The 26,467-nt window shown below is 45.2% G+C and overlaps 1 protein-coding gene across 1 annotated transcript in view; it reads left to right on the top strand.

Moving 5' to 3' along the window:
* cdc42ep4b (CDC42 effector protein (Rho GTPase binding) 4b) overlaps nucleotides 1-23,539 on the top strand; it is a 33,099-nt gene extending 9,560 nt beyond the window's left edge. Inside the window, exon 2 of the mRNA XM_083634472.1 lies at nucleotides 19,084-23,539. Within this exon, the coding sequence (XP_083490598.1) occupies nucleotides 19,291-20,289 (999 nt within the window). The 5' untranslated portion in view covers nucleotides 19,084-19,290 and the 3' untranslated portion in view covers nucleotides 20,290-23,539. The remainder of the gene's footprint in view (nucleotides 1-19,083) is intronic.
* Nucleotides 23,540-26,467: the final 2,928 nt, after the last annotated feature.

Raw genomic sequence — 26,467 nt, 5'->3', positions numbered from 1 at the left:
TTTTCATATGGCTGTGTCCCCCCCCTCCCCCTCCCCCCCCCCAAGGCCTCATTCTGACCCACTTGTGAGCGTTCTCCACGGGCCCGCCTCTCACTCCCTCTTTTGGAGGGAAAACCAACAAGCATTATGCTAAATGAACTCCTAGGATCAGGCACATTTTCTACACTGTCATCCTATGTGGGCATCTCTCATCCATGTGTTTTGCACCCACTCTCTTATTTCATGCAATCCTCAATAGAAACTGTGCTTTGCTCAACTGTCCAGCAGCTGTTGGAGTGTTGATTGAACTTCTTGGCTCAGAATCTGCTCTTTGATAGCAGGCGAGACGAGAGAGCTGTCTGGTCCTCAGAGGCTGATGGAGAGAGGGCTTCAGCGAGTAATCAGACATGCACTCACGCGTCGCACGCCCCCACACACACACACACACACACACACACACACACACACACACACACACACACACACAGACGTCACGGTACAGTGCCCCCTCTGTCCTTACTCCGTACGCCTGGTGGGACTTTGGGTAAATTTCATGCAGCAGGACTCTGTGAAAGAACTTCTGTCACCGCCTTGGCATGAATAACCAGGGAGCGAGTCCAATGCGGTGCCACCCTCCAGCACTCCTCTGAGGGCGTGTTTCTCTTCAGTACCCCCATCTGTGCTTCTCCTTCTCACAAGTCCCTGTGGTAATGTCGCTCCACAAGCGAAAAGGTTGTGCCTCTCCCTCCCTGGCACGGCTCCAGGTTCCTCTCTATCGCCCTCTAAGGGGAAGGAGGCGCCACAACATTTTCACACAGGATATTATTCATAGATGGAGCGAGGGGAGGGCGAGCTCTCAGGAGGCTTGTCATGTGCCAAGGCAGATTCAACAAGTAAGAGACATGTTCATCATCCGTCTAATTGCTTCTTGGCCAGGATTCCTCTCCTCCCTCCCGGGCTGAAGCGCAGCATGGCAGCCCACCCGGTATCGGACCACACGCTGTTTGTCCAACCATGCAGGAGTAACGTCTTCATGAAGGGCCAGCATGACGACAGGCTGGAAACGGTGTCGGTTGGAAGCCTCTCCTCTGCTGGGGGAGGTTAGGATTTGTAAAGATGAAACAACATGGGTCCACATGATCATGTGGTGAGTTTGTTACGTAGCTGTTACAGGGTCAGCAGTGCTGTTACAGGTCAGCAGCTGTGCTGTTACAGGTCAGCAGCAGTGCTGTTACAGGTCAGCAGTGCTGTTACAGGTCAGCAGCAGTGCTGTTACAGGTCAGCAGTGCTGTTACAGGTTAGCAGTGCTGTTACAGGTCAGCAGCAGTGCTGTTACAGGTCAGCAGTGCTGTTACAGGGTCAGCAGCTGTGCTGTTACAGGTCAGCAGCAGTGCTGTTACAGGTCAGCAGTGCTGTTACAGGGTCAGCAGTGCTGTTACAGCAGTGCTGTTACAGGTCAGCAGTGCTGTTACAGGGTCAGCAGTGCTGTTACAGCAGTGCTGTTACAGGTCAGCAGTGCTGTTACAGGTCAGCAGCAGTGCTGTTACAGGGTCAGCAGCTGTGCTGTTACAGGTCAGCAGTGCTGTTACAGGTCAGCAGCAGTGCTGTTACAGGTCAGCAGTGCTGTTACAGGGTCAGCAGCTGTGCTGTTGCAGGTCAGCAGCAGTGCTGTTACAGGTCAGCAGTGCTGTTACAGGGTCAGCAGTGCTGTTACAGCAGTGCTGTTACAGGTCAGCAGTGCTGTTACAGGTCAGCAGCAGTGCTGTTACAGGGTCAGCAGCTGTGCTGTTACAGGTCAGCAGTGCTGTTACAGGTCAGCAGCAGTGCTGTTACAGGGTCAGCAGTGCTGTTACAGGTCAGCAGTGCTGTTACAGGGTCAGCAATGCTGTTACAGGTCAGCAGCAGTGCTGTTACAGGTCAGCAGTGCTGTTACAGGTCAGCAGTGCTGTTACAGGTCAGCAGTGCTGTTACAGGTCAGCAGCAGTGCTGTTACAGGTCAGCAGTGGCAAAGCTAACAGGCTTGTGCAAGCAAGGCATCAGTGGAATATAAGATGGATTTGACCCATGACAGAGGAGGGATGGATGAGTGGTGGGGGTTAGGGGTTGTTTGTGTTGTTGGGGAGGGGGGGGGGGGTGGTGTTGGCTGTCCTGAGCTCACACAGTGTGTGGAGGCTGGTTCAGGTGGTCCTGAGCTCACACAGTGTGTGGAGGCTGGTTCAGGTGGTCCTGAGCTCACACAGTGTGGAGGCTGGTTCAGGTGGTCCTGAGCTCACACAGTGTGTGGAGGCTGGTTCAGGTGGTCCTGAGCTCACACAGTGTGTGGAGGCTGGTTCAGGTGGTCCTGAGCTCACACAGTGTCTGGAGGCTGGTTCAGGTGGTCCTGAGCTCACACAGTGTGGAGGCTGGTTCAGGTGGTCCTGAGCTCACACAGTGTGGAGGCTGGTTCAGGTGGTCCTGAGCTCACACAGTGTGGAGGCTGGTTCAGGTGGTCCTGAGCTCACAGTGTGGAGGCTGGTTCAGGTGGTCCTGAGCTCACACAGTGTGTGGAGGCTGGTTCAGGTGGTCCTGAGCTCACACAGTGTGGAGGCTGGTTCAGGTGGTCCTGAGCTCACACAGTGTGGAGGCTGGTTCAGGTGGTCCTGATCACACAGTGTCTGGAGGCTGGTTCAGGTGGTCCTGAGCTCACACAGTGTGGAGGCTGGTTCAGGTGGTCCTGAGCTCACACAGTGTGGAGGCTGGTTCAGGTGGTCCTGAGCTCACACAGTGTGGAGGCTGGTTCAGGTGGTCCTGAGCTCACAGTGTGTGGAGGCTGGTTCAGGTGGTCCTGGGCTCACACAGTGTGGAGGCTGGTTCAGGTGGTCCTGAGCTCACACAGTGTGGAGGCTGGTTCAGGTGGTCCTGAGCTCAGTGTGTGGAGGCTGGTTCAGGTGGTCCTGGGCTCACACAGTGTGGAGGCTGGTTCAGGTGGTCCTGAGCTCACACAGTGTGGAGGCTGGTTCAGGTGGTCCTGAGCTCACACAGTGTGGAGGCTGGTTCAGGCACGCCGGCTCTATTTGTTCACGTCAAACACGTTGCCCTTAATCCCCCTGTGGTTTACTTTCTGCCTGTGCGGCATTGGGGCCCTGGAGGTCGGTTCACTCCAGTTTACACACACACACACACACACACACACACACACACACACACACACACACACACACACACACACACACACACACACACACACACACAGACACACAGAGGGCCTACTGTAGTACTCCGGCAGCAGTCCTGCTGAGGTTGGTATATTTTCCCAGCTCAGCTGTCCCAACTTGTCTGCAGATGCCTTTTTAGGTGAACATGATGAGTGTTCACCATGTTGTCAAACTCTTCTGAGGATAACGTACTCACTACACAGACCAGAGTCCTGATAGCTTCTGAGGATAACGTACTCACTACACAGACCAGAGTCCTGATAGCTTCTGAGGATAATGTACTCACTACACAGACCAGAGTCCTGATAGCTTCTGAGGATAACGTACTCACTACACAGACCAGAGTCCTGATGGCTTCTGAGGATAACGTACTCACTACACAGACCAGAGTCCTGATAGCTTCTGAGGATAACGTACTCACTACACAGACCAGAGTCCTGATAGCTTCTGAGGATAACGTACTCACTACACAGACCAGAGTCCTGATGGCTTCTGAGGATAACGTACTCACTACACAGACCAGAGTCCTGATGGCACCCCCTGAGGATGACGTACTCACTACACAGACCAGAGTCCTGATAGCTTCTGAGGATAATGTACTCACTACACAGACCAGAGTCCTGATAGCTTCTGAGGATAACGTACTCACTACACAGACCAGAGTCCTGATAGCTTCTGAGGATAACGTACTCACTACACAGACCAGAGTCCTGATAGCTTCTGAGGATAACGTACTCACTACACAGACCAGAGTCCTGATAGCTTCTGAGGATAATGTACTCACTACACAGACCAGAGTCCTGATAGCTTCTGAGGATAATGTACTCACTACACAGACCAGAGTCCTGATAGCTTCTGAGGATAATGTACTCACTACACAGACCAGAGTCCTGATAGCTTCTGAGGATAATGTACTCACTACACAGACCAGAGTCCTGATAGCTTCTCAGGATAACGTACTCACTACACAGACCAGAGTCCTGATAGCTTCTGAGGATAATGTACTCACTACACAGACCAGAGTCCTGATAGCTTCTGAGGATAACGTACTCACTACATAGACCAGAGTCCTGATAGCTTCTGAGGATAACGTACTCACTACACAGACCAGAGTCCTGATAGCTTCTGAGGATAACGTACTCACTACACAGACCAGAGTCCTGATAGCTTCTGAGGATAACGTACGCACTACACAGACCAGAGTCCTGATAGCTTCTGAGGATAATGTACTCACTACACAGACCAGAGTCCTGATAGCTTCTGAGGATAACGTACTCACTACACAGACCAGAGTCCTGATAGCTTCTGAGGATAACATACTCACTACACAGACCAGAGTCCTGATAGCTTCTGAGGATAATGCACTCACTACACAGACCAGAGTCCTGATAGCTTCTGAGGATAATGTACTCACTACACAGACCAGAGTCCTGATAGCTTCTGAGGATAATGTACTCACTACACAGACCAGAGTCCTGATAGCTTCTGAGGATAATGTACTCACTACACAGACCTGATAGCACCCCCTGAGGATAATGTACTCACTACACAGACCAGAGTCCTGATAGCACCCCCTGAGGATAATGTACTCACTACACAGACCAGAGTCCTGATAGCACCCACTGAGGATAATGTACTCACTACACAGACCAGAGTCCTGATAGCTTCTGAGGATAACGTACTCACTACACAGACCAGAGTCCTGATAGCTTCTGAGGATAATGTACTCACTACACAGACCAGAGTCCTGATAGCACACCCTGAGGATAATGTACTCACTACACAGACCAGAGTCCTGATAGCACACCCTGAGGATAATGTACTCACTACACAGACCAGAGTCCTGATAGCACCCCACTCATGACCTCCGTTCACTTCCCACCCACCATGTGGCGTGACAGTCAGGTAACTTCATGCTGTGACCTCCATCTGTAAACCTCTTGCATATTTGCACATCTGGAGCCATTTCTATCCACATTCTAATGTACACATGATCATGTGAATAGTTAGCACACTTAGTGTAAATCTGTTAACGTCTCTGATGGCGAAACATTGGGTAGCTCCAGTGCCTCTAGTTAATTCATATGTGTGTTCATATGTGTTATTCTGGACATTTTCGATTGAAATGATTGCCTTCAGCACATTCTCTGTCTCATTCTTATCTCAAAGCATTCAAGTTTCATATCATCTGAGCCGATTGTCTTTGGTCGGCCACATCAAGTCAATATAGGAAGTGCTACAGTCCATAGTCCAATCATTGCTAATCTTGACGCTGTGGTGGCAGTGTTGCGTAAGTAACTTTAGAACACGGCTCTCTCGAATACTCGATTCTGATTGGTCAATCAACAATATTCACCGGTCATTATTTCTCGACAACCGACCGCTGCTCTGCCACACCTGGATTAATCAGTTGGTAAGAGCATTTTGTCCGCAGACGCTACTAATTAGGCCAACCAGTTGCAGCTGTGGTGTCTTGTGTGCCAATTACGAATGAAACCGCTTTGTGTTGAAAATGCTATTAAAAAATCTATTTGAATAATTATTTTTGTCAGATTATTGAATGATTTAGTTGTAGGGCGTGTTCTAAGTGGGATAATGTATACTGAGCTGGTGATTACTGGAAATAATGACCTTCAGGTGAATATTAAGCCCTCCGCTGCGCGTCGGGCTAAATCATTCACCTGTCGGTCATTATTTCCACAGTAATCACCGGCTCAGTATACATTATCCCTTACATAACCCCCCCCCCAAAAAAACTGCATGGTGCGCGGGGGGGGGGGGGGGGGGGTCATGCAGCATGGGCCATGCAGCAGTTACTCTTCCCCTCCCTCGGTGTTTACATGCACTGGGTCTGTTTACTGAGGGATCATATTTGCTGATAGCAGAGTAACACCTGTGCCCCAACGGCTGTGTTCCCGGACGCGCGGGCCATGAGGCCATGCACCATGTGCTTCTTTCACCTTCTTTTGTCTGATCTTCAAGATATTTCTGACATTTGTCATGCAAGGGCTAGTCTAGCAGGTATGAAGTTAAACCGGAAAAACTGGTTATATTTGTAGCAGGTAGTAAATCATAGAGAACAATGGAGAGTTTAGAAAATGACAATGACAATGACGGTACACAGTTCCAGGGTATTAATTATGTCATATTACTTTCATTGTCCTACCTGCTACCAGGGCTTTCACAGACTAGTCGATTATCAAAACCACTAGTCGACACTGTGCATCATATTTGACTAATCGTTCATCTGTGGTTTAGGAATAAACATTCTAAATAAATAAATTAAACATAGATTTGTTTGAACAAGGATTTTCTACATGATGCCATGTTAAATCAACAGAATTGAAGGTATTTAGAGACACAAAGACTCTCGTCTGTGTTGTTACTGCAGTCAAACAGTCGCTAGGTAATGTTTCATCTGTCATATCGTTTTCCTTTTCTCTCTCTTGCTACAGTGTATTACTGTATCAAGTGGAGTGTCATTCATTCATTGTAACTTGCATCTTGGTATCTTGTTTTGTATTGTTTTCTAGCTGGACATAATATCAATTCGGGCGTGTTTTATCAGGTTTTCTTCTGCTCTGGCTGGCTACTTTCTTTCATTATGGTTGTCCCGGAGAATAGAAGAGAGCCATCAGTGCATTAACACGTTGAGTGCCATGGACGAGATATCTCGTCTTACATAATCCAACCGTTGAGTGCCAAAGACGAGATATCTCGTCTTACATAAACATTTTTTTTTTTTGACGGTGGGACATCAATCAACCCCTTTTACGTCTTCTATATCAATATTGGAGGAAGAGAATGTGTATAATCTATTTTACCGACCACTAAGTGGCGACAGTTCTCTCCAGACAGAGAGAAAGCCACAGCCACGGGTCCGCTGGAGAAAGCCAGTCTAATTTTCAAGGAAATAGCTGGGCGAAAACTCTTTCGATTTCACACACACACACACGCGCGCGCGCGCGCACACACACACACTCGAGTACCTTTGCGCATAAATAAGACCAGAATCGCAAAAGCTTCTTCAAAGCTCTCAGCCGACACCTCAAGAAACGAACGAGCCAGTTTTACAGTCCAGACTGCCCGAGAGCGGCCGCGGAGCCTCCTCCCTCCGCAGCACAGACGGAGGGAGGAGTTTGGAGACACACACACACACACACACACACACACACACACACACACACACACACACACACACACACACACACACACACACACACACAATACAGTATACAGACTTGCCCAAGGGCACCCATAATCACAGGCACGTGAGGTGGTTCTAAAAATCCATTTATCTCTAAACTCTCTGAAAATCTCTGAAACCATGCTGTACTCAACGGCTAATATCTACATAACTACTAACTCTGCAAACTAACTCTTTTAGACAGAGAAAGCACACATTCTATTAGTTCTTTTTAGATGATTGGTGTTCACGAAGTCTTAACAGAAAAGAATCCTCGGCTCTTGTAAAATGAGCCAGAATCCTCAAAAAAAAACCTGGCACAACTTACCTACAGGATTGAAAAAACGGCTGGCACTCAATGTGTTAATAGCCTACTTATCAGCGTTTTGATTGGCTGCTGCATGAAACTAGTTTCACAAAGCTGAGAGTTTGGCAACTGTTGCAGCTGAGTTTCAGACACGTTTCAAGTGCGTTGCAGAGGGCTTTAAACCATGCAAATCATTTGCAACTTAGTTTCACCTCATGTTTCATCCAACTAAAGTTGCGTGAAAGTTTCACCGTGTAAAGCCAGCCTTACGGGTTTGCCTCCGCAACTCATTTCATAATGATACATCCTAAACAATGGCTCATGCATAACTTGGAGACATGTTGTTGTTTAATTGTGTTTTTCTTCAGGATACTGAGGGACATATTGAGCCGTCTACATTGTTATTTCAATGCTCTTGTGCCTCTCAGCCCGTGGGAAGCAGGTTTTTGGGCTCAGGGTCATGGTCCTCCCAAAGTGGTGGCAAATTAAGTTTGCCGAGTTCCTTTGTCAGACTTGAGAACTTTCCATTCTTGTGCAGCTCCATTGATTAATTGATTAGAAATCATATTGATGCCGTAACTCCTAATTTCATTTGCACCTCAGTGTTGCCAACAATAGATCAGCCCAGGCCTATTGTTGAGGCCGGGGACAATGGAGGGATTGTAGCCTGTTGAAGGTTAAACAAAGCGGAGGTTTTCTTATTGCTCAGACAGAGGAGCCTGTGTGCAACATGATATCTTTGGATAAATGAACTACTGAGGATTTCAAGCTGCACTATAGGCAAGATTTGTATGTAAAAATACAACCATCCTATCAGTGGTTCTCAAAGTGGGGTCCAGGGACCCCCAGGGGTCCTTGAGGGAGTTCCAGGGGTCCCCAGCACAAAGGGGAATAATTTATTTTCACGTATTTTCAAGTATATGAAGCCATCATGAATCTGAACAACTCTCGTACAGCTGGTGTGGACGGAATCTGCAGTAAAATCTTGATTGCCGTAGCTGCTATTATAGCAAAACCACTTGCATATTGCATGAATTTATCTTTACTTTCTGTCGTGGTGCCAAGGATGACCAAAATTGCAAGAGTAATACCAATTTTCAAATCGGGTGATAAAAATAGTATCACCAACTATCGTCCAATATCAGTCTTGCCTGTTATTTCAAAGATTTATGAGAGAGTTGTGTTTAAAAGACTCAGCAAATATCTTGATAAGCTCAATATACTCACTACCTCTCAGTACAGTTTCAGGAAAAAGAATACAACTTGTATGGCAATATTAGACCTAATAGAAAAAATAAATTATGCTGTTGATCAGGGGAACTGTGGAGTGGGTGTATTTCGGGACCTTTCAAAGGCCTTTGATACTATTGATTTTGACATCTTGTTGGGGAAGCTGCACCATTCTGGTGTCAGAGGACTGGCTCTTGAATGGTTTCGCGATTATCTGCATTGTAGATACCAGTATGTTGACTTACATGATTTTCATTCTCAGAAAATGGATGTTAAATATGGGGTCCCCCAAGGTTCACTTTTGGGGCCTTTGCTCTTCATTCTTTACATCAACGATTTTGTCAATTCTTCTAAATTATTGCATAAAGTGATATTTGCTGATGATACAAACGTATTCCTGTCCTATAACAATTCATATGAGCTTCAAGATCTACTCAATGTTGAACTCCAACAAGTGGATTCTTGGTTCAAATGTAATAAATTATCGCTGAACATCAGCAAAACTAACTTCATTGTATTCCACTCTAACAAAAAATCAGTGGATCATATCTACCTCAAAATAGATGGAAGGGAGTTGACAAGAGTAAAGTCAACTAAATTCTTGGGGGTCCTCATAGACGAATCACTCAACTTCAAATGTCACATTGATCATCTGTTAACAAAACTGTCTAAATATGTTGGTCTATTCTTCAAACTCCGTTATTTTTCTTCCTTTATCTGCTCTCCTGATCTTGTACAAAACCTTGTTTGAGCCACACATTAATTACTGTAACATTATATGGTGCAACACCTTCCCCAGTTACTTGAAGAAATTAGAAAGCTTACAAAAGAAAATAATACGAGCCATATCCTGGTCTGATTTTAACGCACCCACACGTTCCCTCTTCCATAGCTTTAATCTCCTGAGGCTTGCTGAGTTCAATATTCATCAAAACGCAATCATGATGTACCAAGTTGTCCATAACTTAAATCCAAGACTCTCCAAGCTCATCCCAGTCAACCGCCCTGTTCATACTTTTAATACCAGAAATACACATCTTATTTATGGTAAGAAAAGACGACTGAAATGCACCAGTCTAAGTATAACCAATAGGGGGCCGCGGATTTGGAATGGGCTTGATGAGAGCCTGAAAACATCTCTATCCAGTATCCATCTCTGTTTTTAAGAAAAAAATGAAAGAACAACTGCTTAATTCGTATGTATAATTTATACTTAATCCATTGATCTGGGATTGTTTTGTTTGTTTTGTTGTCTGCTGACTGTCCTGTTGTGTTTTTATGCTGTATGCAGTAACTTGTATTCAAGTTTTGTACTAAGTCTTCCTGCTCAGGCTCCCGCCATAAGCTTTAAGTAGCTTCTTGGGAGACCTGGCACTCCACACAATTGTGTTCTTGATGTTGATCCACATGTCGACTGTTTGTGTGTGTGGGGGGGGCGAAATAAAAAAATCTGAAATCTAAAAAAAATCTGAACCCTGGGACAAAATCTTAATTTGTCTAATTTGTGTCAATTTAGGGGTCCTTGATGTGAAAAGGTTTGACAGCCACTGACTAAATCACTAAATGTTGCTGCAGTAGAGAACCACAGGAATGAGTCCGGAAGTATACTTCCGGGTTGGTAAGAGGAAAAGTGAATGGGGTTTTAGAATGGGGATTTCACTTAAATGCATAAAATAAGGTCTCAAAAGTTTATGGGAACTCGAATTTGGGTTCAGCAGCATAATCTTCACAAACGTGAATAACTTTTATGACTTTTGGAACGTAAATGCGCTTTTTTTATATGTTTTTAGAAAACGCTTCAAAAGGCATAAAAGAGATTAACGTTCATGAAGATTATCCTGCTGAACCCAAATGTGCGTTCCCATAAACCTTTGTTAACCACAGACCTTATTTTATGCAGAAATCCCCATTTTAAAACCCCATAGACTTTTTTCCTGATGAACCAAAATGGCTGCGATTTCTGGTTAAGCCTACAAAAATACGTCATCCCTGCGCCTACTCTATAGAGAAGAGCATCCCATTCACCCTAATTGGGCCCTAGATGTGCCCTACTTGAGCCCAAACGAAGTTTGAAGTTCTGGTGTTGGCATGGAAACTTCTCTGCCCACAGGAAATGATGAAATCATAACTTAAGAGTAGAATACGCACAAACAGCAGCAAGCCAGCGCTCTGCTGAGAGAAAGCTGAGCTCACCAACATTACATCATTATTTTGCGCCTCACATCTCTTTGGTGTCCTTTGCCTGATCACAGACCAGCCGGGTTGGTAAACATGAGCATAAGTGTGTGCGGTTTACTGACTTACATTACATTATTTCTAGGTGTGGAATTCTTGTTGGAATGACCAATGTGCAAAGTTGCCCAGTGGAGCTTAAATTATTAAAGAGATAGTGCAGTTGGGGTTGTTTTGATGATGAAATAACAGAAACGCTTACAAGGAGCTCTAACTTAAGGCCAAACAGCTTATTAATAGTAAATTAGGAAGTATATTTTTCTTACAAATTAAATTCAAACTAGGTTCTAAAAGGCAGCAATACAACCCACTACACAATTGCTATATATTTTCTTCCAACTGTTGTGTAACTGGCTCCATATTATACGTTGCATGGTAGCTTCTCCCTTTTGAATAAATGATAGTATTCCTCTGTCTTTCTGTTGAAAAATTAAAATTGCATCTAAAATAAAACCTGTGTGTGTGTGTGTGTGTGTGTGTGTGTGTGTGTGTGTGTGTGTGTGTCTGTCTGTCTCCATCTGCTGGAAGGAGAGAGAGAAATTAGCGTGGGATATTGGAGGTTGCGTGGCGACCCGTGGGATTACACGGGTGAGAGTGAGCGTTGGCGAGCTTGGCGCTTGTTGTGATGTCATCTTGTTGTGATGTCATTCTGTGGGAATTGGAGACTAGGGGGCGACATAAGATGCTTTTAATCATTCATGGCCTTGTTGCCACTTGTCTCACTTTGAGCCGGTGTCATGTGACACTTCCACTGCTCGCTTACATAAAGCCATTGTCACTGGCTGGCCTGTTTGCTGAAGCAAAAAGTCAAACTTTCCAACAAACGTGAGATAGCACTCATTGCTTCTACCTGTGTATAAGTCCAAGTGTAACACCAACATGTCTGACTATGCGTGTGTTTTCCTCTGGGTTTGGATAGCTGTGGATCTATGGCCCGTCCAGCTCTGTGAACTCGTGAGTGCTGAGATGGAATTTTGCCTCCAGCTGTGTACTGAGAGCCTGTTATCGGCCGTGCAAGTGAGGCTGGAGCCCCTGGTGGCCACTTTGACTTGGGCACGGTGTCTATATGGGCCATACAGGTGGGACTAGAGCCCCTGGTGGCCACTTTGACTTGGGCACGGTGTCAAGTAAAAGGCAAATGGCAGAGGTTTGATTGTGTGTTTTGGTAGCTGTCTAGACGCTGAAGTAAAACAGCGCTGGACACATTTTGATGTGTCTTGGCTCAAGAGTGGACCTCTTTAAACATTGCGTCGGTGGAATGTTGTTTTGAAAGTGTAGAATGTACTTGACACGGCCATTCGTCATGATTTGTGTCTTAGAAAAAGGAAGGTTGGAACTGAATATGAAGCATTGCCTGCGGGCCATTCTTCTTCTTTTGTAATGCACACAATAATGGGGTCTTGATGGTCCTGGAGGGTTTGAAACTATTCCTCATCAAACACCAAGGGGGGCCGTAAAGAACTGAAATGGGCCATTTCCTAGAATGAGCCAAGGTGTGAGGTTTGCACCTTTTGATATTTGAGCACCCACTGCTATCTTTTATGCTGAAGCTGAATGTTTTCTATTATGACTAAGCACATCAAAAGCATTCCCCTGCTACCATGGCATTGTGCTGATTGTCTTGTCGCCCTCCATGTGGCCAGGAGGAGGAAGGGTTAATCCATCTGAATGAGGTGATCTCACCCTAGGCGGGGATAAAGGAGACTCTCTCTCCGGCTTAGAGACAGGAAGTGTGCTGGGCAGCCAGTGGTGTGTTGAGACAGTGGGCAGCCAGTGGTGTGTTGAGACAGTGGGTAGCCAGTGGTGTGTTGAGACAGTGGGTATCCAGTGGTGTGTTGAGACAGTGGGTAACCAGTGGTGTGTTGAGACAGTGGGCAGCCAGTGGTGTGTTGAGACAGTGGGTAGACAGTGGTGTGTTGAGACAGTGGGTAACCAGTGGTGTGTTGAGACAGTGGGCAGCCAGTGGTGTGTTGAGACAGTGGGTAACCAGTGGTGTGTTGAGACAGTGGGTAGACAGTGGTGTGTTGAGACAGTGGGTAGACAGTGGTGTGTTGAGACAGTGGGTAGACAGTGGTGTGTTGAGACAGTGGTGTGTTGAGACAGTGGGTAGCCAGTGGTGTGTTGAGACAGTGGGTAGACAGTGGTGTGTTGAGACAGTGGGTAGCCAGTGGTGTGTTGAGACAGTGGTGTGTTGAGACAGTGGGCAGCCAGTGGTGTGTTGAGACAGTGGGTAGCCAGTGGTGTGTTGAGACAGTGGGCAGCCAGTGGTGTGTTGAGACAGTGGGTAGCCAGTGGTGTGTTGAGACAGTGGGTAGCCAGTGGTGTGTTGAGACAGTGGGTAGACAGTGGTGTGTTGAGACAGTGGGCAGCCAGTGGTGTGTTGAGACAGTGGGTAGCCAGTGGTGTGTTGAGACAGTGGGTAGACAGTGGTGTGTTGAGACAGTGGGTAGACAGTGGTGTGTTGAGACAGTGGGTAGACAGTGGTGTGTTGAGACAGTGGGTAGACAGTGGTGTGTTGAGCCAGTGGGTAGCCAGTGGTGTGTTGAGACAGTGGTGTGTTGAGACAGTGGGTAGCCAGTGGTGTGTTGAGACAGTGGGCAGCCAGTGGTGTGTTGAGACAGTGGGTAGCCAGTGGTGTGTTGAGACAGTGGGTAACCAGTGGTGTGTTGAGACAGTGGGTAACCAGTGGTGTGTTGAGACAGTGGGTAGACAGTGGTGTGTTGAGACAGTGGGCAGCCAGTGGTGTGTTGAGACAGTGGGCAGCCAGTGGTGTGTTGAGACAGTGGGTATCCAGTGGTGTGTTGAGACAGTGGGTAGCCAGTGGTGTGTTGAGACAGTGGGTAGCCAGTGGTGTGTTGAGACAGTGGGTAGCCAGTGGTGTGTTGAGACAGTGGTGTGTTGAGACAGTGGTGTGTTGAGACAGTGGGTAGCCAGTGGTGTGTTGAGACAGTGGTGTGTTGAGACAGTGGGTAGCCAGTGGTGTGTTGAGACAGTGGGTAGCCAGTGGTGTGTTGAGACAGTGGGTAGCCAGTGGTGTGTTGAGACAGTGGGTAACCAGTGGTGTGTTGAGACAGTGGGCAGCCAGTGGTGTGTTGAGACAGTGGGTAACCAGTAGGGGTGGGGAAAAAAATCGATTCACCTAAGTATCGCGATTTTTAATGTCACGATTTTTTGGATCGATCTTTTATTCCAGAATCGATAATCGCAAAAAAAAAAAAAAAAAAAAATTTTTTTTTTTTTTGTGCTTGCAGTCAGGCCACTCACTGAACAGCAGGCCAGGCGCCGCCTACTGGTTTACTAGTGGTTTTATTACTTTATTAGTTAGTCTGAAGTAATAATTACACTTCAGGGTTAAAGTGGGTGCATCTCATTGTAAAATTGGACTTCAAACGGCCCAAATCTGGCTTCAAACGGCCCAAATTTCACGCGCGTTGGCCCATATCGGCCTGGCCTGCTTGGTATCTAATGCCCGGCCTGAATTATGATCCCAGTCCGCCCCTGTTTTTAACTATATCGCCCAGCCCTACTCATGATATATAATATACAGTCTCTAGTGTATGATTCAACTTTTCCCATGTTCTAATCTAGTGTAAAAAAGCAAACAAACTGAAAAAAGAAAAGAAAAAAATAAACAAAAATCGCAATAAATCGTAATATCGAATCGCAATAATCGTAGAATCGCAATACTTAAGAATCGCAATATAAATCGAATCGGCACCCAAGAATCGTGATAGTATCGAATCGGGAGATAAGTGAATCGCCACAGCCCTAGTAACCAGTGGTGTGTTGAGACAGTGGGTAACCAGTGGTGTGTTGAGACAGTGGGTAACCAGTGGTGTGTTGAGACAGTGGGTAACCAGTGGTGTGTTGAGACAGTGGGTAACCAGTGGTGTGTTGAGACAGTGGGCAGCCAGTGGTGTGTTGAGACAGTGGGTAGACAGTGGTGTGTTGAGACAGTGGGTAGACAGTGGTGTGTTCTGTGTTGCCATAGAGAAATCAAGAGCTAGCAGCAGCGAGGAACATAAGAGTCATCTCAGCTGGCCAGAGCAGTGACTCAACCTTTTTCGTATCAGGGAGGGACCCCTAATTTAGTCCATTAGAGCCATGAACACCCATTTGATGAGATGATGTGTTGTCTCTCGGACCCAAATCTGTGAATATATTCATTGGTAGATAGATATGATTTTGTCCAGAATTCCATGACTATCTCTATTGTAGAGAGATAACAGTGAAACTATGGTCAAACTAGTCATTCGTATACATTCTGTAATTGTGTTAACTTCTTCTCAAATGAAATAATGCTTAAAGTTTAACATTTCATTGGTTTGCTGGGGACCCCCAGGAACCCCCTCAAGGACCCCTGGTGGTCTCCGGACCCCCTTTTGAGAACCACACTGATGTAGACAAAAGGCTGACAAATCTACTCCCACATTCATTGTGAACGGGTGCTACAAATGGTATATTTACTTTAATTAGGCTAACTGCATTACTGCCAATATATCACTTAACATATTGAATCTGATTGAAAAGGATGATGATGATGATGATGATGATACAATACAGATTTGACCATTGAGTTCTGTGTGAAAGCTGGTTATGTTAGCCAAGGACAAAGGTGACACATTGTATTGGAAGCTAGCATATTCATTGAAGGTGCCAGAATTGTACTGATTGTAATGCCGAGCAAAGGGAGTTGTGTGATTATGGGTTTGGCTAATGTTAGCTAATGAAAAATCACCCAGTATTAATCTAAACACATTGTCTACTTAGGGGGATAACAATCCTCGATAAGTGTTTGCTCTAAGCTATAATGACACAATTTGCTGCCAGTTGCCTGCTTCTATTAAGTGCTTTTGTAACAGATAGCCCTCTCCAGTGATTGTGGGCCTGGGTGTAAACTTGAATCCTTAATAGCTCCTGTTAAAATAGTATTGTTATTGCATTTACTCTATGTTAGGTCTTCTTTTATGTAAATAGTCTTTTTTTTGTTGAGGGCCAACGCAAGTCCTCCATTAGGTCAGCCAGAAACACTGAAGACAGCTCGTATGAAATTGCTGAACAAAGCAGATAAAAGCGTGGTGATGGAGAGAGTCCAGTTCTCTACAGGGATGATCCGTCTTTTGAAAGAAGATTAAAAAAACAGCTTTAGCTTATCATCAAAAGCCCCTCTGTGCTCTCTGCTGCTACAGTTGCCTCTCCATTTGAATGGGCTCTTGTCAGCGATGCAAATGTTTTCACGAGTGACGTTTCTTTGGAATATTGTTGCCCGAAGCCTCATTCATTCAGGGGGCACCGGGCACGCATACAGGCCTGGAGCGTGGGCTTCAGCTCCAGTTTGAAACCACTGACAATGATGGGATAGCTGTCTGGCTGCAACAATTGAAAGCCTTGTTGACGTCATTTACACACATGCTGGCCTACTCGTGGGTGTTTAAACTGCTTGTCCACGCTACTCTGTCTTGGGATCATGTTTCAAGGCCGGCGCCGGTGGCTTGAGGACAGTTGGGCCCCAGCTGAACTGACCCATATCATCATCTTACCTTAGTGAGTCAGAGATCAGCTGAACTGACCCATATCATCATCTTAGTGAGTCAGAGATCAGCTGAACTGACCCATATCATCATCTTAGTGAGTCAGAGATCAGCTGAACTGACCCATATCATTGGCTTAGTGAGTCAGATCAGCTGAACTGACCCATATCATCATCTTAGTGAGTCAGAGATCAGCTGAACTGACCCATATCATTGGCTTAGTGAGTCAGAGATCAGCTGAACTGACCCATATCATTGGCTTAGTGAGTCAGATCAGCTAAACTGACCCATATCATTGGCTTAGTGAGTCAGAGATCAGCTGAACTGACCCATATCATCAACTTAGTGAGTCAGATCAGCTAAACTGACCCATATCATCGGCTTAGTGAGTCAGATCAGCTGAACTGACCCATATCATCGGCTTAGTGAGTCAGATCAGCTGAACTGACCCATATCATCGGCTTAGTGAGTCAGAGATCAGCTGAACTGACCCATATCATGGGCTTAGTGAGTCAGAGATCATTGCGGCAGGTTGGAGATCATGGTGACGTGGGTGAAATCAAGATCAGTCATGCTGCAGTAAATCAGGGACACCTAGTGTAGCGTTATCACTGGTTTCCACACATTAAGCAGCCTCACGCTGCAATCTGTCACTGTGAGCTGAGGACCAACTGTATGGGGAGTTACCCATGAATGTGTGTTCAATAGAAAAAATATATAATGAGATAGAACAAGAGATTGTCTTGTAGGAGTGGGACAAAATATCAAAGTAGATGGCACTCGGGAGAGTGCATAACTCCGCCGCACGCAGCGTGGTGTTAGGTGAATCCGTTTTGAACTTGGATGCCTTTTTGTGATTGGCTACCCGCATTGCCACGCTTCCTTTTGGCCAGTGGGCGTGGAAAGTTAATCAGTTTGTCATTGGCCCCTGACCAACCTTTCCACAAAGTTTTGTGGTGTTACGTGAATCCGTGTGGAAGTTAAGCAGCTTTTTGTGATTGAACATGCCCATTGCCACGCCCCCTTTTGGCCAGTGGGCGTGGAAGGTTAATCATTTCTAAGTTGGCCCATGACCTGCTTCTCTGCCGAGTTTCGTGCAGATCCGTTCAAAACCTTTAGAGATATCCTGCCCAAAGACAGACAGACAAACAGGGGCAAAAAAACAACAACAAAACCTGCAGCCAACTCTGTTGCAGCATCCAGCACAGCAGAGAAAGGGAGGCGGAGCAGCTGGTGCTGAAACTGAGGCTATGTGTTGGATTATATTCATTACTATCTATTCATATTTTTTTCCACATTATACAAAACGGGGGGGTCAAAATGGATATCACGATGGTCCGATGTAGAAGGCTCAGAGGTCGATGGGGGGTGGCCCATCGACGATGGTTGATGCCATGGACCATCGCGTGCCAACCCTATGTATCGTAGATGAAATTGCTTGCAGTGTCGATTATCACAGAATCGCTGTATCGTGATACCATCGTTATTGAGGGCCAAGTATCGTGATCGTATTGTTATCGTGAGTTACCCTGCGATTCCCACCCCTATTCTCTTGGATACTTTTAAACATTGCCTTCGAGGCTGAAGAGATGAAGGCATACATGGAGAGAAACTAGGTAGCGCTAGCTATAGCTGTAGAGACAGGTGATCTGTTGATGATAGAAGGTTTAGAGCAGAATGCAGACTGGACTTCTAAGCAGTGCTGTAAGTTGATCCAAGCAGGAGAAATGCTGTAACCACTTCATTATTTTCTCGTCATTCTTTTATTCCTCACAGCTTTAACTGCCTGGGCTCACAGTATCCTGTGTTTCGCTGCTTATATAACAGCCGGGGGCCCAAATGGGAACTGAAGCACAGCAGTGTGACAGCAGACGCTGCAGCCCCTCCAAAACCAGAGCACACTAAACAGGCTATCAGCACTTTTAGGAAGAGTTAAAAAATGTATCAGAAGTGCTACTGGACCAAAACATCTGAATGGTTTATGTATTGCAGTGTATGAATGGTATGATGTATTGGGTTATTATTAGTGGGTTGAAGTAAACTGAAAGTGCTGTCAACTTTATCCCAGAAAGCTTTCCTACACCATTACGTAAGACGCTTACAGACTTCAGAATATCACATCTATTGCTAGACTAGAGTTTGGTAGGCGCTCAAGTGAGGCTTAGTTTCAAAGCCCTGGCAACAAAAGTTTCCATAGTTGATGCAGATGGGGACAGGAGAGAGAGGGATGAGAAGTGAAGAGCTATAGCTCACTGGAGAAGCTGTTAAAGTGCTTGTTACAACTCCTGTGGAATAATTGAGCACATCAGATATCCTGTCTGATGTTATTAGTTTTTAGTTTCCACATTGCCTGCCAAGTTCCAGTGTGGGGCTTGGTTTATATAATGATGTGGCATAAATTCTCTCAATTCTTCTCCTCCACAGGCTGATCCAACAGTGAGCTGGAAGCGGAGCCTGGTGCTGTTCTGGAGGACCATAATGGCTGCACACATCAAACACCTGGAATTATACTTGCTTTGACAAGATCCCGCACTGTTTCTACTCTGGAAGGAACTCAACTGAACTCTCAGTGCATCACCTTGTGAACCAGTTTCATTTCTGTCTGTGGAATACAAGTAAGAGACTGCCATCATGCCTATCCTGAAGCAGCTGGTGTCCAACTCTAACCAATCTAAGCGGCGGTCTCGGGCCGACCTGACTGCAGAGATGATCAGCGCTCCATTGGGGGACTTCCGCCACACCATGCACGTGGGGCGGGGGGGAGACGCCTTTGGGGACACTTCTTTTCTCAGCACCCGGTCAGGAGAACCTCCCAGAGAGCCGGAAACTAAGGAGAGCTCCCCGGGACCCAAACCAGGGCTGCTGTCCCGCACCTTCAGAAGCAGCAAACGCTCCCACTCTGTCAACCGGGGGGACAAGTATGACACCAATATGATAGGGCCCCCTGGTGGCTCGTCCAACTATGTGAAAAATGCCATATCCCTCCCTTACCTAAACGATGACGACGGTAACAGGAGCAACCAGCTACCGAAGAGTGTCTCCTCCACCCCGATGAAGAAGCTGTCAGAGATTGACAGCAAGCCGGTAAATGGAGCAGCAGCTATGGCGACTCTGGATGTGGAGTTTGAGGAGCATAACTTTGGCGAGCTGACAGATTTGCCGCCATCGATGCTCCATCGAAGCGGCATGAAGCACGCAGAGTCGATCATGTCCTTCCACATTGACTTGGGGCCCTCCATGCTGGGGGACATCCTGAGTGTGATGGAAAAGAAAGGCTGGGAGGAGGATGATCTAGGCTATGAAGAGGGCAAGGGCAGTGAGGGCCGCGGGTCGCCCTCCCACAGTCCCCCCATGGAGGATGAGGAGCAGGCCCCCGCGAGGCCCCCTCGCAGCATGTACCAGCAGAAGGCCATGGTCGATCCCTATACCCCAGAGCTGCGCACCAGGAGCAACCATCACCACCTGGACAGCTGCTCAGTGTCCAGCTCCGGCTCTGCCACCCTGGAGGACAAGCCTCACAACCATCTGCATGACGGGGACACGGACAGTGCAAAGTACAGCTCGCCACGGGGGGAGGAGGACAGGGATTTCTCCTTCATGGATGAGGATGATGATGAGATTCGAGTGTAACCTGGTATCACTACCATGAACAGTCTTGGAGGACACCGAGGGAGGCAACTAGTGTCTGTTGGAAAGCGATCACAAGCTGGGAAGGGGAGGGACAGGATTTGGAGGCGGGGTGAAACGGGAGGGCCACATCCCCCATTACACTACTTATGGAGCTATCTCAATCTCTTCGCACTTTGTTCAACTATACCTACTGCATCAGAAATCAAATCCTGCAATGAAGCCTTGTCCACCCTACCGTGGCCAGGAGTTGTCCCATGAGTCCATTTATTCAAGCCCGTAACAGAATTCCAGTGTTGAGCACTGAGAGAAGCTGAGAGTTGGACAGAAGACTTGAATTACTGGCTCATTCAAATTGACACTCCTAAAACTCTTGGTTTTACCGCATTTCTTTTGGGGAATGTTATGTCAGACTAACTCATATACTTGCCTCCATGTTCAAATCCTGGCCTTCTGAACGGAGGAGGGAAAAACCAGCAAGCCACTGGTTCATATGAGCGTCCCCTTCTTTAGAAATAGAAGCACGAGGTGATCATGGGGTCAGAGAACTGGACCACTACTGTCAATCACATGAGATCATCGGAGAGTGTGATGCGTAAGGTGAGGGGCAGGAGGACATGTGAGGTCACAGTGTGATGCGTAAGGTGAGGGGCAGGAGGACGTGAGGTCACAGTGTGATGCGTAAGGTGAGGAGCAGGAGGTCACACACTAAACTGGATGTTTACTACAGATTCTGAGGAAGGAAGAGGGAAAGGAAAATAAGTGAAACAGAGTTAGAATTGAATCCCAGTGTGTGGGAGTAGTGACCATGGAGCTTCATTTGCCATTGACAAAGTTTTGGCATAGACACTAAATAGATAAGATAGGTATTAAGTTTGTCCATTTCTGCTTTTATGGGGTAATTTCTTCTATTTTTACTATTAATTTGTGTACATAACACTAGTGGGGTTGGTGTACAGTGGCCCATTCTATTTGAAATTGGCTAGTTTATAATTTTCTGGCAGGGTCACTCATTCATTCTTTACATTCACAGATAGCTCATAACCCTATGACCTTTATTTGTTAGTTTTCATAGGGGGCAGATCATACTTAATGTATGCGCACTGTTATGTATGCACAGTTTTTGATTGGATGATTCTTTTGATATGGTTAATATGATAATTAGTTAAGGTACTACTTAGTAGGCCAGCTTTTTTGCTTAGGTACCTTGAATTGGCTACATGGCACTTGACTCAAATAGACACAATGCTTGTATGAAGTCACATCACTCCTGCTAGCACTGTTATATAGTGTGGCTGTATTAGTTACCAACAACTCCAAATTACTGTCTCAGCTACAAAATCACTCACTGTTAGTCAATGCTTTTTAATGTACTTGTGTACACAAATGTGAATTATTGGGAAAAAAGAGGCCTTTTGTATTATATGTGTTCCATGTCTTATACCTTTTTTAACTAAAGTTTTTAAAAGTGACTTGGGGGCAGTTTGTGATTGTGGCTAAACATGACTGTACAACTGATGTGTTTCTCTGTGTTGTCACATCTCATTGCACATCATTACTGAAGTGAGTAGGATGAGCAGGTTACCAGAGGCAGAAGGTCTAGCATATAACAGTAGTTTTATGTCTCTATGCGAAAACATCTCTCTAGACGCCTGTGTGCACGCTCAAAGGAATGGGCAAGAATGTACAAACCTGGAGTAGGTGGGATTAGCATACACCCATAGGCTATGCCTCTTTTAGCTGGACTTCAAAGATGTCCCGGGGCTATGAGAGCGGAGGACGCTTCTTCAGCAGGCCCCATGAGTGATAATGTGCATCGGCCGGCACCCCCTCTTCATGACCCACATCATCACCCTGTAAGAAGACATGATTAAATCAACCAATCATCTGGCCTCTCCCACACTTCTTCTTCATTACATTTCCTGGCTGATTGGCCTGTAACCAGCTGGAACTATTCCATGAGCGGCAGGGTTAGGAGCGGGAACAGGCAGCTGGGCTGTTTCTCTGTGGCTGTTTTGTGTTCAGTTGGTTTTACAATGCAGAGAGCTCCCACTGACTCATTTACTAGGCTCCTCCAGACCTGCTATCAGTGATATTGTTAGACGGAAAGACTTTCACTCTCCTGTCTGGATCCTTGATTAATGTATGGCCTTTTTCTTTAGTGTGCAAATATGATATTTGCCATATATGTGACACACAGGAGCGTTGAATTAGTTTGCTGTTTTGGCACTGATGCAGGGGGAGGGAACATTGCTCAGTGTGGTGGGGCATGGCACTAGGGTGTGATGTCATTCAGCCTTGCGTTAATGCAGTGTTCCCAGTCTAATTTACATGAACAGCAGGTGGCAAGAAAGATCAGTTTAGAAATCTAAAAGACTGGTGGAAATTGCCAAGTATGTTACAACCATATTGGGTAACATGAGCAGGATATTGGATCTGTGTTTATTTTTTACTTTTATTTTTCATGTAAATGGGCCAAATTTGATGTGTGTGTCGACTCCTTTGCTCCAGTGTAAAACATGTCAGTGGATTGTGGATTGTTTGGGCAGCTGCAATCCCTCAGTCTCATGTTCATCACCAAGAAATGGACACTTAAAAAAGAACAAGAACACTCCTATCTGCCGTTGTTTTAATCAAGTTATGTAAATATAATTTGTGCCATCCTTGAATACAGTGAACAATCTTTGTTATTATGTCTTAGTGGAGCCTAGTGCAAGAGCCACGAGCAGGTTAGCGGCTTTCACACTAAGTAACACACTTTGGTCAAGTCGCATTTGAAAGTAATTCTTAGCATTTTGTTTCCATCCTTGTGGGATATGCCAGGTGGGTGGAGTTTATGGCATCCGGACAATTTACATAGTCAGGAAAGTTGGCAGTCATAGAAAAGTATACTAAATAGACTTTGAAATACTTTCTTGTGTTTGTCTAAAGTTTCTGGTGCTCATTGTGTTGCTGTGTGGGAAACTCCACCCTAAGTAGGCCAAAATAAACCATTTAAAGCAATTTGCAAGTACTATTTGCCCCGGTCTGCTCAAACGTTTTCAGTGCCCGACGCCTGTGGCTGGGTGAGTTGTAAAAAAAGATAAGTCTTGGGAAAAACAACTCAAAGTTCAGCCGTCGAATGTTTTTTTCTCTGTACGTGCTATTTTCTTTTCTTTCTCTTCTTTCTCTGGGTTTACTGTATATTAATATATATTTACCTCCCTCTCTTTCCTTTCTTTGAAATAACAGCTATATTTTTCAATAAAAGAGAAAGCTGGTAATCTTTAATTGTGTCTGTGCTGTGTTTTTATTTCATCTCCACAGTGTGTGTTAAGTCTGTCACTACAGGAGGTGCCTCATTGACAAAGCACTTCCACAAGTTCATTCACTTACTATTTCCAAAAAGAAGGCAGGTTTACACACACACACACACACACACGTTACCTCGAGTCACCCCCAAGTATTTTCTTTTCTGAATGAAATAGCTGTTGAAAGAGATCCACAGATCCACAGCTTGTCAGTAATCAACATCCACTTGGATTGCTATTCTAATAAACCTCAAATGAAAATCAAAACCTTGTTAGTTTTGACACATTCCTCATCATTGGCAAGATGTGTCTTGTGAGGCCTCAATATATATACAGACTATTGTCTATTGTGACTAACTTTGTATCTTTTAACTTTTGTTTTTGTTGGATTTTAAAACCATTTAAATTAGTTACATAAACAATTAGCTGTAGATCATCGGAAGATCATCAAGGACACGAACCACCCGCACAACAGCCTGTTCTCCCTGTTGCCCTCAGGGAGAAGATACAGGGTCCCGAAAGCACGCACAAATGAGTAATGATTCAGTAGTCATAAACTACTGAGTAGTTTATCTACCTATGTTCTATGTGTGTTTTTATTATGTTCTACGTTTTACGCTCTATGTTTTTTGTGTTTTATGTTTTATGGGGACAACGGATGGAAATTAGCCTCGTGCTAAATCCGGCAATTTTTACACTTTTACTATGTTCCAGGTTTTACTATCTGTTATGTGGTTTCTGTGTTCATTAATTTTGCACTGTCCCTTCCAAATAAACGAATAAATAAATAAATAAATAAATGAGTATGATGCACCACTTTACATTAGGGTACACAAAAAGAGTAACTAATGGTCAGGTAATAAATAAGTAATGATTCAGTATTCATTAACTACTCAGTATCAGAGTAACTGATGACCAGGTAATAATTAAGTACCGTAATGATTCAGTACCCATTAAACCAGCGTTGGGGAAGCTACTTTGAAAGCATAGCTTAGGAAGCTACCAACTACTTCACCATTGAAGTAGTTGAAACGACAGCAAAGCTACCCTGGGAGAAATGTAGTTTAGGAAACTACAAGCTACGCAGAAAAAGTAGTTCAAACTACTTTGTAAAATAAAGCATTAAATTGAAAATGTACATGTATGATATTATGAAATAAAATATAATAGCCTACAAAAAAGTGCAATGCCAGCTAAAATATGCCTCTTAATTGAGTTATTGACACAACAGTATGAAAACTTGGAGAAATCCAATGCTAACACCCACACTGAGGAACAGCTCAGCGGGATGAGCAGCTGTTTCTCTGTCTCTGCATGAAGGGCTGAGTGTCAGTTCCCGATGGAGGAGAAATGTTCTGCAAACCGGTCTCCCATCTCTTTAACATGGCTGGAAACACACTGGCTGACAGAGCGCCTCCTACAGACAGTCAGCCCACCCCTCAGTCACTTTTGAATGGCAACAGCCAGAGGAAAGAGTGAAAACCACTGAGAAAACCAGTCTTAAGAGGTCTGACCTGGTGGCACAGAGGGTTAGCTTGCTGCCAGAGTTGGGGTCCGTTACTCAAAAAAGTAATGTATTACACATTACACATTACTTTCAAAAAAGTAATGCCTTACTTTACTTGATTACTCCCTGGAGAAAGTAATTTGTTACACTACTCGTTACATTACTTTTGCGTTATTTCGTAACATCGCCTGAGATGCATTGTCACGTAATTTGCCAGTTAACAATACACCATTAAACCTTACATATGCCCATATATTAGCACAAATCTCTATCGTAATAAGGTAGGTTGCAAAACTTTTCCTGTCTGATGGTGGCTGTCCGTTCCCTGCCATCTGTATTTTGCTCAATATGTTTCTGAAAAATGGCGATCCTACTGTTGAAACTGGCAACATTTCCTCTACCATGTACGAGGCAACAAGCCTGTCCATCTCTGATTTTTATGTTACCTGGTGAAAAGCAAGCTTTTGCTGCTTGCTTGGGGTCGAGGTAATGTCTCAAAGGATGTTGTAGACTAGAGGATGGCGAAGCGGGTGGTGGTGGTGGTGGTGGTACTGCTGCAGGTGGTGGTATTGCTGTGTGTTTTTTGGCAGATTGCAATCCAATTATTAAGGAGCATACTGCCACTGGCCCACTTAAGAAAGTATTTGCGAGGGGTAATTATAGACCCCATCGTTGTATGTGGGTTTCTCTTATGGTTTACATTTCATTTAACTTAATTTTGTCCAATAGCCTATTAAAATATTCCAGAATTGCATGTTGTGTTAAAAATAAATATTATTTATATCTAACACTTTTTAGCCTGATTTAATTGTAAAACAGAGTGCAAAAAGTTATGCCTCAAAGCTTTCTGGGAAATGTAACCTGTGGAAGAGGAAAGTGGATGGAGTTCCCAGCATGCCCTGGGGTAGTGTGTTCTGTTTGTAGATTTGTTTGTCAATTGTTTGTTTGTCAATGTGTTTTGGAGGTTAAAGTGATTTCTTGTTCTATATGCATGATGTTAGGTATCTGCAAAGTTATGTGTCGACTAATAGTGCTGTTCTGCATGCTAATACAAAGTTGAAATGTTGGCACCATGGGTGATTCTGGTGTGCAGTTAAGTGACCCATCTGATGGGGCACAGGATCTGCTATTAAAACGGAGATCTTTTCTCTCTATACTTATCTTGCTAGTACGCAAGTAATAAGTTAAGTGTTTCATTAGTAACTGTAATGTGATTACTGCACTTAGGGACAGTAGTGCCTTACACTACTCGTTACTGATGAAAGTAATGTGATTACAATACAGTAACGCATTACAGTTACCCCCAACACTGCTTGCTGCCCAGCAGTATTGAGCAATCAATGGATTTTGAGGTTTGGGTTCGAGTCTCAGTCAGTTTTGAATG

This window comes from Poromitra crassiceps (genome assembly GCF_964638095.1).
Source record: "Poromitra crassiceps genome assembly, chromosome: 4".
In the NCBI taxonomy this organism is placed as follows: Eukaryota; Metazoa; Chordata; class Actinopteri; order Beryciformes; family Melamphaidae; genus Poromitra; species Poromitra crassiceps.
This window is presented reverse-complemented; position numbering and strand designations above follow the sequence as displayed.